Source organism: Tachyglossus aculeatus, chromosome 4 (assembly GCF_015852505.1).
Source record: "Tachyglossus aculeatus isolate mTacAcu1 chromosome 4, mTacAcu1.pri, whole genome shotgun sequence".
In the NCBI taxonomy this organism is placed as follows: Eukaryota; Metazoa; Chordata; class Mammalia; order Monotremata; family Tachyglossidae; genus Tachyglossus; species Tachyglossus aculeatus.
In genome coordinates, this window is record NC_052069.1 from 48,568,116 (window position 1) to 48,588,061 (window position 19,946).

The following is a 19,946-nucleotide window of genomic DNA, read 5'->3' on the forward strand; positions in this document are numbered from 1 at the left end:
AAGCGCTGATTACAGTGCTCTGCACACAGTAAGCGCTCAATAAATACGATTGATGATGATGATGATGATGCACACAGTAAGCGCTCAATAAATACAATTGATTGATTGATTGATTGGGGTGGCCGGGGCCTCCCCACGCTCCAGCGGGTGGGAAATCTACCTACCGAACCTGGCGTAGACGTCGATCACGGCCTGGCTCACGGCCAGGTCGATGAGCCCCCGGCCCAGGCAGAAATGAGGGAAGATGATGAGCAGCGTCCTTAGCCTGGCATTGAACTTCAGCAGGGTCTGCAACACAGAGGGATGGCAGCATCCTAAAATCAAACCCCTTCTGTGACCGTGACCCCCACGGCTCCCTCCTGTCAGCGTCCCCTCTCCCTCCTACCATTCCTCTGTTGTGGGAAGGAAATGTGTCTGTTATATTGATCTATTGTCCTCTCCCAAGCGCTCAGTACAGTGTGCTGCACACAGTAAGTGCTCAATAAATACGACTGACTAGCCGACTTATCGGGACAGGGACTGTGCCCAATTTCATAACGTTGTATCTACCACGGCACTTGGCAGGAGTAGCAGTAATTGTATTTATTAAGTGCTTACTGTGTGCAGGGCACTGTTCTGAGCACTGGGAGGGAACACACAGATGGGAAATTAGACATGGTTCTCATCCCTTGTGGGGGGCTCACAATCTAATTTATTAGCGAGACATGGTGGAAAGAGCAATCAATCAATCAATCGTATTTATTGAGCGCTTACTGTGTGCAGAGCACTGTACTAAGCGCTTGGGAAGTACAAGTTGGCAACATATAGAGACAGTCCCCACCCAACAGTGGGCTCACAGTCTAAAAGGGGGAGACAGAGAACAAAACTAAACATACTAACAAAATAAAATAAATAGAATAGATATGTACAAGTAAAATAAATAAATAGAGTAATAAATATGTACAAACATATATACATATATACAGGTGCTGTGGGGAAGGGAAGGAGGTAAGATGAGGGGGATGGAGAGAGGGACGAGGGGGAGCAAGGGCTTGAGAGTCAGAGCCTAATCCCGGGTTCTAATCCCAGCTCCGCCACTTGTCAGCTGTGTGACTTTGGACAAGTCATTTAACTTCTCTGGGCCTCAGTTACCTCATCTGTAAAATGGGGATTAAGACGGTGAGCCCCACGTGGGACGACCTGATCGCCTTGTATCTACCCCAGCACTTAAAACAGTGCTTGGCACACAGTAAGCGCTTAACAAATACCATCATCATTATTAATTATCATTATTATTATTTTCACCAAATAAGCACTTAATAAATGCCATAATCATTATTAACATTATTATTGAGATGGTGTGATTATTATTATTATTGTTGTTGTGATTATTATTATTATTGTTGTTGTGATTATTATTATTATTGACTGAGGTGGTCTTTGTGATTGAAGTGATGACAGGGAACTTCTGGAGGCCAGAGCAAGCAATCAATATATTGATTTTGTGCTTACTGTGTGCAGAGCATCGTATTACGTGTTTGGGAGAGTACAATACAACAGAGTTGGTAGACACATTCCCAGCTCACAAAGAGCTCACAGTCTAGATTTATTTGTTTTTTGCACCTCCAGGACAGAGCCATGTACTCTAAAACTTCCTGGGGCAGCGGCATTAATAATAATAATAATAATAATAATAATAACAATTGATTCTAATTAATAATAATAAATAATAATAATACTTTTGGTATTTGTTCATTCATTCATTCAATCATATTTATTGAGCGCTTACAATGTGCAGAGCACTGTACTAAGTGCTTGGGAAGTACAAATCGGCAACATATAGAGACGGTCCCTACCCAACAACGGCTTACTATGCGCCAGGCACTGTTTTAAGCGCTGGGGTGGATGCAAGCAAATCGGGTTGGGCACAGTCCCTGTCCCACGTGGGGCTCACAATCTCAATCCCCATTTTACAGATGAGGTCACTGAGGCCCAGAGAAGTGAAGTGACTTGCCAAGGTCACACAGCAGTCTCAGGGAGGAGCTAGAATTAGAACTCAGATCGTTCTGACCATGCTCTACCTACTAGATCACATCATTTTCTGTCCAGCTTCCCCAGAGACATGCAGCGGGAGAGAGCTCCTAGAGGAAAATCCTTTCTTCTGTATCCGGGAAAAATTTACTTCAGCTAATAAAGCGGGATTGCACCCAAGTTGGCTGCCAGAGGCTACCGGGAATGGAAAAGTCAGCAGTTCCTCGTGGCACGATCCTAGTGTCTGGTGCCTCTCCGCGGCACAGCGGCGGCGAGTCATCGCCCGGGGCCGACAGAGGTTTTCATCCGTCATTTCTTGGCACTGATGCCGCCTGCCCCAAGAAAGGCATCTTGGCACTCAACTGATTTCTCCTCTCCAAATTTGTTCTCTGGCCACATGGCTCTTGGAGAGATTCCTTCAGCTTCTCCTGGAGGCCCTTCCTGCTGTGCACCCCTATTACCAGAGCCCCGGGACACCTGTCTCCCCCTCTAGACTATAAGCTCGTTGTGGGCAGGGAATGCGTCTGTCATATTGTTAAATCGCACTCTTATCGAAGGCACATCTCCTCCAAGAGGCCTTCCCAGACTAAGCCCTCCATTTCCTCTTCTCCCACTCCCTTCTGTGTCACCCTGACTTGCTCCTTTTGTTCTTCCCTTCCTCTCAGCCCCCCTGCACTTATGTATATATCTTTAATTTAATGTAATTCATTTATTTGTGTAGACGTCTGCCTCCCTTGCTCTAGACCGTAAGCTCTTTATGGGCAGAAATTGTGTCTGTTTATTGCACCGTACTTTTCCAAGTGCTTAAGTACAGTACTCAGCACACAGGAAACACTCAATAAATATGATTGAATGAATGAGTTGAAGGAATAGTGAGTGCTCAGTAAATATGATTAATTGACTGATTGGCAGAGGCAGGCACAAGCATCTGAGAACAGCTACTCAACTGGCCCGGCTCCAGATCTCTAAAAATCCGGCTCCCTTCTTTCCGTTGAACCTCAGATAATAATAATAATAATAATAATGATGGTATTTGATAAGCGCTTACTATGTGCAAAGCACCGTTCTAAGCACTGGGGAGGTTACAAAGTGATCAGGTTGTCCCATGTGGGGCTTACAGTCTTCATCCCCATTTTACAGATGAGGGAACTGAGGCCCATAGAAGTGAAATGACTTGCCCAAAGTCACACAGCTGACAAACGGCAGAGCCGGGATTGGAACCCATGACCTCTGACTCCCGAGCCTGGGCTCTTTCCACTAAGCCACGCTGCTTCTCAGATGATTGACAGACACCTCTGCATCAGGCTACCGTGCTGAAAAATCAGCCTGCGATCAACGCATACCGTTTATTGATTGCTACCATGTACAGAGCGCTGTACTACGTGCTTGGGAGAGTTCGGTAGAATTTGTTAGACGTGATCCCACCCTCCAAGGGCTTGCAGTCTAGCAGTGGAGACAGACATGAAAATCATTTTCAGGGAAGAGCGAGCAACAGAGTATAGAGACACGTACCTGAATGCTAAGGAGGAAGGTGGGGGTTGAACTGGGGAGGTTGATATTCCAAGGGTGATGGAAAATTAATAGGAAAAGGGCTCCATTCATTCATTCATTTCATCGCATTTATTGAGTGCTTCCTCTGTGCAGGGCACTGTACTTAAGGCTAAGGAGAGTACAATACAACAATAAACAGGCACATTCCCTGCCCACAACGAGTTTACATTCTGGACAGGGAGACAGTCATCAATACAAATAAATAAATTACAGATATGTACATAAGTGCTGTGGGGCTGAGAGCCAGGGAAGAACAAACGGAGCAAGTTAAGGTGATACAGTGCCCATTGTTGGGTAGAGACCATCTCTATATGTTGCCGACTTGTACTTCCCAAGCGCTTAGTACAGTGCTATGCACACAGTAAGCGCTCAATAAATACGATTGAATGAATGGATGGAGTGAGAGAAGAGGAAAGGAGGAGCTTAGTCTGGGAAGGCCTCTTGGAGGAGATGTGCCCTCAGTAAGGCTTTGAAAGGGGGGGAGAGTAATTGTCCATCGGATTTGAGGAGGGAGGGCATTCCAGGCCAGAGGCAGGATGGCAAGATAGGTGAAATGGAGGCACAGTGAAAAGGTTAGCACTAGAGGAGCGTAGTGTGCCAACTGGGTTGTATATATGATGACATCTGTTAAGCGCTTACTATGTACAAAGTACTGTTCTAAGCACTGGGGTAGATGGCAAGGTAATCAGGGTGTCCCATGAAGGACTTACAGGCTTTATCCCCATTTTACAGATGAGGGAACTGAGGCCCAGGGAAGTGAAGTGACTTGCCCAAAGTCACACAGCTGACAAGTGGCAGAGCCACGACCTCTGACTCCCAAGCCCAGGCTCTTTCCACTAAGCCACGCTGCTTCTCCAAGGAGAAGGATAGTAGCGAGGTGAGGTAGGAGCGGGCAAGGTGGTGGACTGCTTTAAAGCCAATGGTAATTTTAGAAGCAAGGAAGTTGTCTGCCGAAAGCGAAGGGGGAGGGAGGTCCTTTCCTTTATGGGGTTTGTTAAGCAGTTATTATGCACCAAACATTGTTCTAAGCACTGGGGTAGGTGAAGATGGACACAATTCCTGCCCCACGTCAGGCTAGCAGTCTTAGTAGGAGGGAGAATGTGAGCAGGAGGTCAGCAGTGGGACAGATGAAATGGAGGCACCGTGGGTAGGTTGGCTTGAGGAGAATGAAGCATGGGAGCTGGGGTATAGTGGGAGAGGAGAATTGAGAAATAGCAGGGAGAGAATGAGAAAAGGCTAAAGGGAAAAAATGGGAAGAAATGAAACATCTGCAGTGCTAGAATAGTGGAAGAATTTGAAGTCGATAGTAGTGCTGACACAAACAGCAGTAAAAAAAATCAGAACCAGAGTAGCCATATCTCCTGTTGTTTCTGCTTACAAGAAAAGGTGCTTCCTAACCCATGGGGGTGTTTTTGGGTGGGGAGGGAGGCTGAGTTAGATACCCTGGAATATTTATATTTTTGATATTGGGTACTAACCCAAGTGAACCACAGGCCCAGCAAATCCTCATCCTCAAACTGGAAACCTGAGAGAAGCCATTTCTCTGCACTTCCAGCTCATTTTTCCAAATAATCCTGAAGGAGAAATCAGACAGGAAGGCTGAGAGCCGGGTAGGGTCTTAGTCTTGCCAGCTTAGAGGGCCGGGTGTACCCAAACGACTCAGGCGGAGTAAGCAAAGGGAGCCACAAAATGCCACTGACCCTCCTGGTCTCCGGGAATTTTCCAAGCCCCCAGTGGAAGCTCAGTCCCTTGGCCGTGCCCTCGCCCCCCAAGTCCTCCACCATGCCCCCCACCAGATGCCCATACGACAGCTAGACCAGGAAAGTTGCTCTCACCAGGTTGTTTTCGAAGAGCCCCAGGATGAACGTGATGGCACTGCTGTTGATGCCGATGAAGAGATTGATGCAAGACAAGGCCACGTAGGCCGTACTGGGGACATCAAACAGGAAGGATGCCGGGTACATCATGGGAATCACAGACCAGCTGGTGGAGAGACCGAAACACACAACCTGGCACGTTTTCCCGTTTCATGTACTCGCTCCCTCATCCCAAGGGCGGCTCCGTCTTCAGTCGGGCGGCTGGATGTTGACCCCGAACGAGGCTCCGTCCGGGGAACCACCGGGGGACGTTTGTCTCGTCCACTTCCCGGCTCCTGGTTCCTGCTATCTCATCCCTCTTCTCATTCCCATTCTCTTTGCAGTCCCTCTAGGCTGTAAAGTCATTGTGGGCAGGGAACGTGTCCACCAATTCTCTTGTATCCTCTTAAGTGCTTAAGAAGAATGCTCCGCATACAGTAAGTGCTCAGTAAATACAGTTGATTGATTGATTACAAACTCTGTTAATATTGTACTCTATCAAACACTTAATACAGTGATCTGCACACAGTCAGCGCTCAATAGGTACCACTAATTGATTGTGTCCACTCAGAGATGGAATGGACAGGACCCGAATAACCTCACTTCCTCAGGCCCTGAGGACACTGGCAGGATGTACAGATTCTCCTGCCCCAGAGAGCATCCCAGGAAATGATTCCATTCTTGATCATCATTTATTTATCTTTGGAATCTAGCACTGCCTGGTTCAAGGGCTGGAAAATGTGGCAGCGCTTAGAACAGTGCTTTGCACATAGTAAGCGCTTAACAAATGCCATGATTATTATTATTAGAGTACGGGCTTGGGAGTCAGAAAGCCATGGGTTCTAATCCTGGCTCTGCCACTTAATAATAATAATAATAATGATGGTATTTGTTAAGCACTTACTATGTGCAGAGCACTGTTCTAAGCGCTGTGGGGGATAAAAGGTGATCAAGTTGTCCCATGTGGGGCTCACAGTCTTAATCCCCATTTTACAAATGAGGTAAATGAGGCCCAGAGAAATTAAGTTACTTGTGTGACCTCAGACAGGTGACTTCACTTTGGGCTGCAGTTCCCTCATATGTAAAATGAGGATTAAACTTGGGAGCCCCATGTGGTTCAGGGACAGTGTCCAGTTGAGTCTAGCATTTAGTACTTGCTTCTGGCATTTAGTACAGTGCCAGGCACATAGTAAGCGCTGAACAAATACCACTCTTGTTATAAATTGGAAGAAGGTCTTGAAGAACATCAGTGGATAGCATCTCATCAGCTTGGCTGCCTGGGGAGGAGAAGTGATTCATTCCTCTCCGATTACTCCCGCCCCCATCTCCTTGGCTTTACACCTAAGGGGACACTGGGGACCAACACACTGCATGTTTGTTACAAGCCTGCTGCAAGCAAATAATTGGGAAGCAGTGTGGCCTAGTGGAAAGATCACAGTACTGGGAGTCAGAGGATCTGGGTTCTAAGCCCAGCTCTACCCCTGGTTTGCTGTGGGACCTTGGGCAAGTTACCAAACTTCTCTGTGCCTCTGCCCTCTCATCTGTAAAATGGGGATTCAATACCTGTTCTCCCTCCGACTTTGATTGTGAGCCTCAAAAGGGACAGGGATGATGTCTGACCTGATTACCATGTACTTACCTCAGCACTTAGGTTGGTGCTTGGTACATAGGACGCTCTATTATTATTTTTATTATTATTATTATTATCATTATCAGCTTCAACCACTGGGAAAAGGGCTGTTGATGAGCTTGCTCACGGAGGAAAAAGAGATTTGAGGACCAGGATCAGGAAAAGTCTGAGTCCCTGGATTCTGTTTGGAGCACTGTGGCTTAGTGGAAAGAGCCCGGGCTTTGGAGTCGGAGGTCGTGTGTTCAAATCCCGGCTCCACCAATTGTCAGCTGTGCGACTTTGGGCAAGTCACTTAACTTCTCTGGGCCTCAGTTACCTCGTCTGTAAAATGGGGATCAAGACTGTGAGCCCCCCATGGGACAATCTGATCACCTTGTAACTTCCCCAGCACTTAGAACAGTGATTTGCACATAGTAAGCATTTAATAAATGCCATTAGTAGTAGTAGTAGTAGTAGTAGTAGTAGTAGTAGTAGTGGATAGAACAGGGGCTTGGAGTCAGAAGAAGCTGGGTTCTAAACCCGTCTCCACCATGTGCCTGCTGTGTGACCTTGGGCAAGTCACTTAACTTCTCTGTGCCTCAGTTACCTCATCTGTAAAATGGGGATTAAGAGTAGGAGCTCCATGTGGGACAGGGACTGTGTCCAGCCTGATTAACCCCGGTGCTTAGAACAGTGCTTGGCACGTAGTAAGCGCTTAACAAGTGCCATAATTATTATTTTTATTATAATCGTTATCATTATTATTAGGAAAACAATCAGAGGATGTGAGAGAGCAGGTGTTGCCAGCTGGGATAGTGAGGAAAACTCTCTACGGCATGATTTTGTTCCACCAGGAACTCCAGACCCGGACTGGACAGGTTACTCCCTTCCTGCTGGCAGGACCCAACTGGCAAGCACCACATTCCTGACAAATTAAGGTGAACTGTTTCTGCCTGATGACCTTCCTATTCATGGCCCGGTGACCTTTAGTCAGAACCACTGAAAATAATTGTGGTACAGTTCTCTAGACTGTAAACTCAATATGGGCGGGGAACGTGTCTATGCTTATTAGAATGCTCTGCACAAAGTCACAACTTCTCCGTGCCTCAGTTGTCTCATCTGTAAAATGTGGCCAACCTAATAATAATAATGACATTTATTAAGCGCTTACTATGTGCAAAGCACTGTTCTTAGCGCTGGGGAGGTTACAAGGTGATCCGGTTGTCCCACGGGGGGCTCACAGTCTTAATCCCCATTTTACAGATGAGGTAACTGAGGCCCAGAGAAGTGAAGTGACTTGCCCAAAGTCACACAGTTGATAAGTGGCAGAGCCGGGATTTGAACCCATGACCTTTGACTCCAAATCCCATGCTCTTTCCACTGAGCCATGCTTAATCACCTTATATTTACCATAGACTTTAGCACAGTGCCTGGCACATAGCACTTAACAAAAACCACAATTATTATTTATCATTACTATTAGTAGGAGTCAGCGTCCAGTAAATACGATTGACTGATTGATTGGTATTTGTTAAACACTTACTATATGCCAAGAGTTGTACTTATTGCTGGGGTAGATACAAGATAATCAGGTCCCAAGTGACACCCTTTGTTGGGTAGGGACTGTCTCTGTATGCTGCCGATTTGTACTTCCCAAGTGCTTAGTACAGTGCTCTCCACACAGTAAGTGCTCAATAAATACTATTGAATGAATGAATCTTAAGCAGGAGAGAGGACAGGTGTTGAGTCCCCATTTTGCAGGTGGGGGAACTGACGCAAAGAGAAGTTAAGTAACTCTCCCAAGGCCACACAGCAGGCAAGTGGTAGATACGAATAATAATATTACTATTATGGAACTTGCTAAGAATCTATTCCAGCACTTAGTGCTTGGCACATAGTAAGCGCTCAACAAACACCATCAAATTTAAGTGCTTACTACATGCCAAGCACTGTCCTATGGGCTGGGGTAGTCCCTGTCCCACACTCTTAATCTCCATTTTACAGATGAGGTAACTGGGGCTCAGGGAATTAAGTGACTTGCCCAAGGTCCCAGATCAGACACTCGGCAGAGCTGGGATTAGAACAGCCACGGATCCTCCAACTCTCAGGCCCTTGCTCTTTCCGCTAGGCCACGCGGCTTCTCTGCTTCTCGTAGAAATGGACAGCGGCCTGAAGAACGTACCCATAGAGTAGCAGCAGGGCGATCAGAGCAGGGAGATTGCTTGGGGAAGTGTAAGCTTCCTTCTGAAATCCGACGAAGATTCCCACCACCAGGCCGACACTCACTGCATAACTGGTCTGGCCAGAAGAGAAAAAAAAAATCTGATTTGGGCTGTCCAGTATTCTGAGGGCACACACTCCGTGCGGCAACCTGAACTAGATGTAAGCTCCTTGAGGACAGGGAACATGTCTACCACTTCTATTACAACGTACTCCCAAATGCTCTGTACACAGTCAGGATTCAATAAATGCCATTCATTCATTCAATCATATTTATTGAACGCTTACTGTGTGCAGAGCACTATACTAAGCGCTTGGAAAGTACAAATAGGCAACGTATAGAGATGGTCCCTACCCAACAATGGGCTCACAGTCTAGAAAGTGGAGACAGACGACCAAACAAAGCATGTAGACTGGTGTCAAAACCATCAGAATACATAGAATTATAGCTATATGCACATCATTAACAAAATAAATAGAATAGTAAATATGTACAAGTAAAATAAATAGAGTAATAAATCTGTACAAATATATACAAGTGCTGTGGGGAGGGGAAGGAGGTAGGGTGGGGGGGATGGGGAGGAGGAGAGGAAAAAGGGGGCTCAGTGTGGGAAGGCCTCCTGGAGGAGGTAAGCTCTCAGTAGGGCTTTGAAGGGAGGAAGAGAGCTAGCTTGGCAGATCATCATCAATCGTATTTATTGAGCGCTTACTATGTGCAGAGCACTGTACTAAGCACTTGGGAAGTACAAATTGGCAACATATAGAGACAGTCCCTACCCAACAGTGGGCTCACAGTCTAAAAGGGGAAGACAGAGAACAAAATCAAACATACTAACAAAATAAAATAAATAGAATAGATATGTACAAGTAAAATAAATAAATAAATAAATAGAGTAATAAATATGTACAAACATATATACATATATACAGGTGCTGAGGGGAAGGGAAGGAGGTAAGAAGAGGGGGATGGAGAGGGGGACAAGGGGGAGAGGAAGGAAGGGGCTCAGTCTGGGAAGGCCTCCTGGAGGAGGTGAGCTCTCAAGAGGGCCTTGAAGGGAGGAAGAGAGCTAGCTTGGCGGATGGGCAGAGGGAGGCCATTCCAGGCCCGGGGGATGACATGGGCCGGGGGTCGATGGCGGGACAGGTGAGAATGAGGTACGGTGAGGAGATTAGTGGCGGAGGAGCGGAGGGTGCGGGGTGGGCTGGAGAAGGAGAGAAGGGAGGTGAGGTAGGAGGGGGCGAGGGGATGGACAGCCTGGAAGCCGAGAGGGAGGAGTTTTTGCTGGATATCACCCAGCCACTTGTCTGCTGGGTGACCCTGGGCAAGTCACTTGACTTCTCTTGGCCTCAGTTCCCTCATCCGTAAAACAGGGATTAAGACCGTGAGCCCCACAAGTGGGACACGGACTGCGTCCAACCCTATTTTCCTGTCTCTGCTCTAGGGCTTAGGTACAGCATCTGGCATATAGTAAGCATTTAACAAATGCCATAGTTATTGTGATTATTATTATTATTAATGTTTAGCTGTTGAAGAAACTGAGGCTCAGTGACCGGCCCATGGTCACAAAGCAGGAGAATGGGGGAACTGGGATTAGAACCCAGGCCCACACTCTAGCCACCGGGTCACACTGCCTCCCGGTGCTTGGCACACAGTAAGTGCTTAATCAGTAAGCAGCGTAGCTCAGTGGAAAGAGCACGGGCTTTGGAGTCAGAGGTCATGGGTTCAAATCTCGGCTCTGCCAATGGTCAGCTGTGTGATTTTGGACAAGTCACTTAACTTCTCTGTGCCTCAGTTACCTCATCTGTAAAATGAGGATGAAGACTGTGAGCCCCCTGTGGGACAACCTGATCACCTTGTAACTTCCACAGCACTTAGAACAGTGCTTGCACATAGTAAGCACTTAATAAATGCCATCATTATTATTATTATTACTGGGAAGCACCATGGCCTAGTGGATAGAGCTCAGGCCTGAGAATCAGAAGGACCTGGGTTCCACTTGTCTACTGGGTGACCTTGGGCAAGTCACTTCACTTATCTGGGCCTCGGTTACCTCATCTGTAAAATGGGACCGTTGACTGACTGAGGAGTGACACATTCCCTGCCACGAAGAGCTTGCAGTTTAATAGGGGAGACAAACCTAAAAATATTTTCAACTAGAATGTTCAAAGTAAATAATTGAGTTCACATATACACATGAGTCTGAGGATGGGAACAAACTCTAAAATGCTTGATACACCATTTTCTGACCCAAACCTCCCAACCTGATAACTCGCTCCCTGCAAAACAGTGCTCCTCCTCCACAAAGACTTCTCTGGTCTCTAGACACCTTTACTTAATCCAGGCTATTATACCCCTCAGTTTAGATTTCCTCTCATCTCCACTCTTGTGATGCTGTGTTGCTCAGATCATCTCCAAACCGCTACCTTGGTGGTTCAATCTCTCATCGTATCCCAACTGGATTACTGCATCAGCCTCCTCTCTGATTTCCCATCCGCCTGTCTCTCCCCACTTCAGTCTATATTTCACGCTGCTGCCCGGATCATCTCTGTGCAGAAAAGCAAGATCTCCTCCCTCCACAAGTCACCAGGACCAACAATTCTCTGCTCTCCTGTCTGTTTCTCAGTTCTTAGCATCAATCATTTCTCCTCTCACCTCACTAGGGCAGGAGGAAAGAACTGTCACCGGCCCATTCCAGGACTTGGAGATACTGTGGCATTGGGGTTTGGAGGAAGGGCAGAATCCAGGATGAAATAATCTTAACTAGTCCCCCCACCCCGAGGAGACACCAGCCCCTGTCTGCTGGCAAACACATAAAAATTCAAACGCAACATCTAACGAAAACAAAAAGGGCGTAGGGATGAGCGTATTATAAATTATTTATCTATATTCCTGTCTGTCTCCCCCTCTAGACTGTGAGTTGGTTGTGGGCAGGGAATGTACCTACCAACTGTACTCTCCCAAGCTCTTAGTAAGTACTCTGTACACAGACAGCACTCAATAAATACCATTGACGACGATGATAATGTTGAGAAACCTGAGCTTACTAAATTTCCAATAGGCTCAATGACTAATTTCTTTCAAGACTTTGCTCCAGGGGACGCAGACTAATTTACCCCATGGACCATCCCCTTTTCTGAGATTTTTCTATGGGAGTGAGGGTGTGCTCCATGGGTGTGCTCTTTCCACAAAGCCACAGTCAATAGACACATTCCCTGCCCATAATGACCTTACAATCTAGAGGGGAGGGGCCAGATAATAATGATAATAATAATGATGGCATTTAATAAGCGCTTACTATGTGCAAAGCACTGTTCTAAGCGCTGGGGAGATTACAAGGTGATCAGGTTGTCCCACGGGGGGCTCACAGTCTTAATCTCCATTTGACAGATGAGGTAACTGAGGCACAGAGAAGTGAAGTGACTTGCCCAAAGTCATACAGCTGACAATTGTCAGAGCCAGGATTTGAACCCATGATCTCTGACTCCCAAGCCCGGGCTCTTTCCACTGAGCCCTGCTGGCATTCTCTTATTGACACTGTCGCTTCCTTAATAGGCATGATTAAAAGAGAACATCTTCAGCTACCCTGGGGCCTAGTATTTATTCATCAGGATGCCCGCTGAAATTGAAATGAGCCAGGTCTTTATGGAGAGGCGTTTCGTGGTACAGAAGGGGAAGAGAATAAAGAGTTCCACCCACCAAGATCTCTAGTGTTGAGCAGACACTACGATCAATCTTTCAATTAATGGTATTTATTGAACACTTACTGCGTGCAGAGCCTTGTGCTAGACACCTGGGAGAGAGCAATACAAGAGAGTTGGTAGGCATGTTCCCTGCCCACAACGAGCTTACAGTCTGCAGACCATTGTCCTCTTCACCCCTGCAGCTGGACTTCATCCCCGTCAATCTCTTTAAGGTAATCCCCCTCCAGCTTAGTTTTCACTCTTTCCAGGCTATCAGACATTTAAGCTCTTCCTCTAAGACTGTAAGCCCCTTAAGGGTGGGAAACATGGCTGCCAACACTGCTGCATTCAACCAATCAATCAATCATTTTTATTGAGCGCTTACTGTGTGCAGAGCACTATAATGGCACCTGGGAGAACAATAATAATAATAATAATAATAATGATAATGGTATTTGGTATTGACACCTGTCTACATGTTTTGTTTTGTTGTCTGTCATCATCAATCGTATTTATTGAGCGCTTACTGTGTGCAAAGCACTGTACTAAACGCTTGGGAAGTACAAGTTGGCAACATATAGAGACAGTCCCTACCCAACAGTCTCCCCCTTCTAGACTGTGAGCCCGTTGTTGGGTAGGGACCGTCTCTATATGTTGCCTATTTGTACCTCCCAAGGGCTTAGTACACACAGTAGGTGCTCAATAAATACAATTGAATGAATGAATTTGTTGCACACTTACTCTGTGCCAAGCACTGTTCTAAGTGCTGGGGCAGATGCATGGTAATCAAGCTTCCCACGTGGGGCTCACAGTCTTAATCCCCATTTTAAAGATGAGGTAACTGAGGCCCAGATAAGTGGCTTGCCCAAGGTCACACAGCAGACAAGTGGCGGAGCTGGGATTGGAATCCATGTTCTCTGACTCCGAAACCCGTGCTCTTTCCACTAAGCCACAGTCAATAGACACATTCCCTGCCCACAGTGACCTTACAGTCTAGAAGGGGAGACAGAGTTAATATAAATAAAAAAATTACAGCTACGCGTCTAAGTGCTGTGAAACTGAGGGACGGGTAAATAAAGGGTACAAATCCAAGTGCAAGCAATTTACTGTACTCTCCCAAATGCTTAGTATAGTACTTTGTACACAAGTGCAGCGTGGCTCAGTGGAAAGAGCCCGGGCTTTGGAGTCAGAGGTCATGGGTTCGAATCCTGACTCCGCCACATGTCTGTTGTGTGACCTTGGGCAAGTCACTTAACTTCTCAGAGCCTCAGTGACCTCACCTGTAAAATGGGGATGACGACTGTGAGCCCCACGTGGGACAACCTGATCACCTTGCATCACCCCCAGCGCTTAGAACAGTGCTCTGCACATAGTAAGCGCTTAACAAATGCCATTAAAAAAAAAGTGCTCAACAAATGCCATTGAATGATTGATGGATTGACTAAATACCCTTTATCTCAGCAGGTCATCCCACAGTGTCCTAATTCAATTCAACCATATTTATGGAGCTCTTACTGTGTGCAAAGCACTGTACTAAGTGCTCAGGAGAGTGCAATGCATATAGGTCAAAGACCTGGAATCTTTCATTGTTCCAGAGTTAAAGAGGGAAGTGATGTGATTCCCATTCATTCACTCAATCAGCATGGCTTAGAGGAAAGAGCACAGGCTCGGGAGTCAGAGGGTGTGGGTTCTAATCCCGGCTCAGCCATTTGTCAGCTGTGTGACCTTGTGCAAGTCACTTCACTTCTCTGTGCCTCAGTTACCTCATCTGTAAAATGGGGATTAAAGACTTTGAGCCCCATGTGGGACAACCTGATCACCTTGTATTCCCCCAGCACTTAGAACAGTGCTTGGAACATAGTAAGTGCTTAACAAATACCATCATTATTATTATTACGGGGATGAAGACTGTGAGCCTCGAGGAGAACAACCTGATTACTTTGTATCTACCCCAGCACTTAGAACAGTGCTTGGCACATAGTAAGTGCTTAACAAATACCACCATTATTATTATTATTATTATTATACAGCTGAAGAAGCTACCTTTGCCAGCTCCCTGAATCCAAACAGGTGGATTTTTATTATTATTATTATTATTATTAATAATAATAATAATGGCATTTGTTAAAAGCACTTACTATGTGCAAAGCACTGTTCTAAGCACTGGGGGGGGGGGGTTACAAGGTGATCAGGTTGAGCCCATGTGGGGCTCAAAGTCTTCATCCCCATTTTACAGATGAGGTAACTGAGGTTCAGAGAAGTTAAGTGACTTACCCAAGGCCACACAGCAGACATGTGGCAGAGCCAGGATTAGAACCCACGACCACTGACTCCCAAGCCCGGGCTCTTTCCACTGAGTCACGCTGCTTTCCAATGTATTTGTATTTAATGTATTTGATGTGTTTAAGCGTTAACTATAATAATAATAATAATAATGGTATTTGTTAAGCGCTTACTATGTGCAAAGCACTGTTCTAAGTGCTGGGGGGGATACAAGGTGAACTATGTGCCAGGACAACCTGATGACCTTGTATCTACCCCAGAGCTTAGAACAGTGCTTGGCACATAGTAAGCGCTTAACAAATACCATCATTACATTATTATTATTATCATTTATTGAGCACTTCCCACGTGCAAAGCACTGCACAGGACCGCAGGTGGAGGTACTCACCAAATCCCAGATGAAATTGGTGATCCAGTAGACGGTGGGGCTCATCCCGCTGACGAACTGAAGGTGCTTGGCCTTGCTCACCCTTTCCTGGATCAGATCCAGTACGAAACTGGCAGGGATGAAGGACATGGCGAAAATCACACAGATGGCCACCACGGCATCCACAGACGTGCTCAGTCTGAAAGGAAACGGAGGAGGGATCCGAGTGGAAGAAGGAACAAAGAGAAGTAGTGTGGCCTAGTGGATGGAGACTGAGCCCCCCTTTTCCTCAGTTCCCCCTGCCTTCCCCATCGCTCCATCTCACTCCCTTTGCTCTACCCCTCCTCCCCGCCCCACAGCACTTGTGTATATATGTACATATCTATAATTCGATTTAATAATGATGATGGTATTTGTTAAGCGCTTACTATGTGCAAAGCACTGTTCTAAGCACGGGGGGGATACAAGGTGATCAGGTTGTCCCACGGGGGGCTCACAATCTTAATCCCCATTTTACAGGTGAGGGAACTGAGGCACAGAGAAGTGAAATGACTTGCCCAAAGTCACACAGCTGACAATTGGCAGAGCCGGGATTTGAACACATGACCTCTGACTCCAAATAATACTAATAATAATGATGATGGCATTTGTTAAGCGCTTACTATGTGCAAATCACTGTTCTAAGCGCTGGGGAGGATACAAGGTGATCAGGTTGTCCCATGTGGGGTTCACAGTCTTAGTCTCCATTTTACAGATGAGGTAACTGAGGCCCAGAGAAGTGAAGTGACTTGCCCAAAGTCACACAGCTGACAATTGGTGGAGCCAGGATTTGAACCCATGACCTCTGACTCCAAATCCCTTTCTCTTTCCACTGAGCCATGCTGCTTCTCATTGGGAAAAGCTGCTTCTACTATTTATTTATAGTAATGCCTGTTTACTTGTTTTGATGTATATATATATATATATATATATATAATTCTATTTATTTATATTGATGCTATCGATGCCTATTTACTTGTTTGTATGTCTGTCTCCCCCCTTCTAGACTGTGAGACTGTAGTGGGCACTGATTAATAATAATAACAACAATAATAATAATAATAATAATAATGGCATTTATTAAGCACTTACTATGTGCAAAGCACTGTTCTAAGTGCTGGGGAGGATACAAGGTAATCAGGTTGTCCCACATGGGGCTCACAGTCTTCATCCCCATTTTACAGATGAGGTAACTGAGGCACAGAGAAGTGAAGTGACTTGCCCAAAGTCACACAGCTGGCAATTGGCAGAGCCGGGATTTGAACCCATGACCTCTGACTCCAAAGCCCGTGCTCTGTCCACTGAGCCACGCTGCTTCTTGCTGAATTGTACTTTCCAAGCAATTAGTACAGTGCTCTACACACAGTAAGAACTCAATAAATATGATTGAATGAATGAATGAATAGAGCACAGGGCCGGGAGTCAGAAAGACCCGGGTTCTAATCCTGGCTCTGTCACCTGTCTGCTGTGACCTTCAGCAAGCCGTTTCACTTCTCCGGGCCTCAGTTCTCTCATCTGTCAAATGGGGATTAAGGCTAGGAGCCCTATGAGGGACATGGATTGTGTCCAACCTGATTATCTTGTATCTATTCCAGCGGAATAGGACTCTTGGAGAGGATGGGATTTGAGAAGGGGGATTAAGACTGTAAACCTATGTGGGACAGGGACTGTGTCCAACCTGACTAGCTTCTATGTACCCCGGTGCTTAGTACAGTGCCTGGCACGAAGTAAGCACTTAATAATGATAATTATTAAGAGAAGCAGCGCGGCTCAGTGGAAAGAGCACGGGCTTTGGAGTCAGAGGTCATGGGTTCAAATCCCAGCCCTGTCACTTGTCACCTGTGTGACTTTGGCAACTCACTTTACCTCTCTGTGCCTCAGTTACCTCAACGGGAAAATGGGGATTAAGACTGTGAGCCCCCCGTGGGACAACCTGTTCACCTTGTAACCTCCCCAGCGCTTAGAACAGTGCTTTGCACATAGTAAGCACTTAATAAATGCTAGAATAATAATGGAATTTGTTAAGCGCTTACTATGTGCAAAGCACTGTTCTAAGCGCTGGGGGGATACAAGGTGATCAGGTTGTTCCATGTGGGGCTCATTTTACAGTGGGGTAACTGAGGCACAGGGAGGTTAAGTGACTTGCCCAAGGTCACACAGCGGACAAATGGCGGAACTGGGATTAGAACCCATGTCCTCTGACTCCCAAGCGCACGCTCTTTCCATTGAGGAGCAGCGTGGCTCAGTGGAAAGAGCACGAGCTTTGGAGTCACAGGTCATGAGTTCGAATCCCGGCTCCGCCACGTCTGCTGTGTGACCTTGGGCAAGTCACTTAACTTCTCAGAGCCTCAGTTACCTCATCTGTAAAATGGGGATGATGACTGTGAGCCCCACACGGGACAACCTGATCACCTTGTATCCCCCCAGCGCTTAGAACAGTGCTTTGCACATAGTAAGCGCTTAACAAATGCCATCATCATCATCATCATCATCGAGCCACGCTGCTTCTCTTCACTTCACTCTTCACTTAGCAAATACCATAAAAACAAAAACAAGCAAATATGGGCTTATGTCCAACCCAATAGCTTCTATCTACCCCAGGGCTTAGGACACTACATAGTAAGCACTTAGCAAATACAGTAAAAACAAAAAGAAATAAATATGGACTGTGTCCAACCTGATTAGCTTGTATCTACCCCAGCGCTTAGTACAGGGCCTGGAACAGAGTAAGTGCTTAACAAATGCCATTTTAAAAAATAACCCAAAACAACTTCGGTTTCCTGACTGTCAGGGCCGTGCTCTCTCCTCCTGGACATGCTGTTTCCCAGAAGAAAGGAGACAGGAGAGATTTTGGGGCGGGACTGAGGAATGGCTTAGATGGTGAGAACAGTGCTTTGCACATAGTAAGCGCTTAATAAATGCCATCATTATTATGATTATTATTATGGTGGCTCACACCGTGACGTCCGAGAGCTGCTCCTTGGTGAGATTCAGTGGGTGGCTGATGAGCGTGATTCCAAAGCGCTCCGGGTCCCGGCCTTGCGGCAGGCTGGCTCTCAGGACGGCATTGTTGGCCACGTTGAGGAAGATGGCGAGGGCGTGCCACCCTTTGTTGTTAAACCACACCTGCGGCAAGGAGAGAGAGATGGCATCCCACCACACGCTCGGGCAAACAAGGGCCACGGCCGAAAGACACCATGGCGACGTTCGGAAACCAAGGAAAAGAATCACAGGGGAATCAATCAATCAATCAATCGTATTTATTGAGCACTTACTGTGTGCAGAGCACTGTACTAAGCGCTTGGGAAGTACAAGTTGGCAACATATAGAGACAGTCCCTACCCAACAGTGGGCTCACAGTCTAAAAAGTGGGCTCACAGGAAGATCGGGGCCCTCTTCCCGATCAGAAGGTGAATGGGGTAAACGCTCATGTGAGACTCTGTTGCATTGTGCTTTCCCAAGATCTTAATATTGTGTTTTGAACTTGGCAAGTCCTCAATAAATATAATTGAAGAGAAAAGGGGCAGGAGGGAAGAGGGATGATGATGATGGTGGTATTTGTTAAGCACTTCCTATGTGCCAAGCACTGTTCTAAGTGCTGCGGTAGAAACAACATAATCAGATTGTCCCATGTGGGGCTCACGGTCTTAATCCCCCTTTTACAGATGAGGGAACTGAGGCAGGGTGTAAGCTCGTCGTGGGCAGGGGACATAATAATTATAATAATAATTGTGGTATTTATTAAATGCTTACTATGTGCCAGGCACTGTGCTAAGCGCTGGGGTGGATGCAAGCAAATTGGGTTGGATGTAGTCCCTGTCCCACATGGGGCTCACAGTCTCAATCCCCATTTTACAGATGAGGGAACTGATACACAGAGAGGTGAATTCTTCTAGACTGTGAGCCCTTCTAGACTGTGAGCCCGCTGTTGGGTAGGGACCGTCTCTATATGTTGCCAACTTGGACTTCCCAAGCGCTTAGCACAGTGCTCTGCAATCAATCAATCGTATTTATTGAGCGCTTACTGTGTGCAGAGCATCATCATCATCATCAATCGTATTTATTGAGCGCTTACTGTGTGCAGAGCACTGTACTAAGCGCTTGGGAAGCACAATTTGGCAACATATAGAGACAGTCCCTACCCAACAGTGGGCTTACAGTCTAGAAGGGGGAGACAGAGAACAAAACCAAACATACTAACAAAATAAAATAAATAGAATAAATATGTACAAGTAAAATAGAGTAATAAATATGTACAAACATACATACATATATACAGGTGTATATATATATATATACATATATACATGTAAACATATATACATATATA

The 19,946-nt window shown here is 46.2% G+C and overlaps 1 protein-coding gene across 1 annotated transcript in view; it reads right to left on the reverse strand.

Annotated features, from left to right (window-relative positions):
* Window positions 1-19,946, reverse strand: part of ABCA4 (ATP binding cassette subfamily A member 4) — a 249,212-nt gene that overhangs the window by 31,842 nt on the left and 197,424 nt on the right. The window contains exons 35-39 of the mRNA XM_038745065.1: window positions 18,573-18,742; window positions 15,599-15,776; window positions 9,209-9,324; window positions 5,397-5,544; window positions 165-288 (exon numbers count right to left, since the gene is read on the reverse strand). Coding sequence (XP_038600993.1) covers window positions 165-288; window positions 5,397-5,544; window positions 9,209-9,324; window positions 15,599-15,776; window positions 18,573-18,742 — 736 coding nt within the window. The remainder of the gene's footprint in view (window positions 1-164; window positions 289-5,396; window positions 5,545-9,208; window positions 9,325-15,598; window positions 15,777-18,572; window positions 18,743-19,946) is intronic.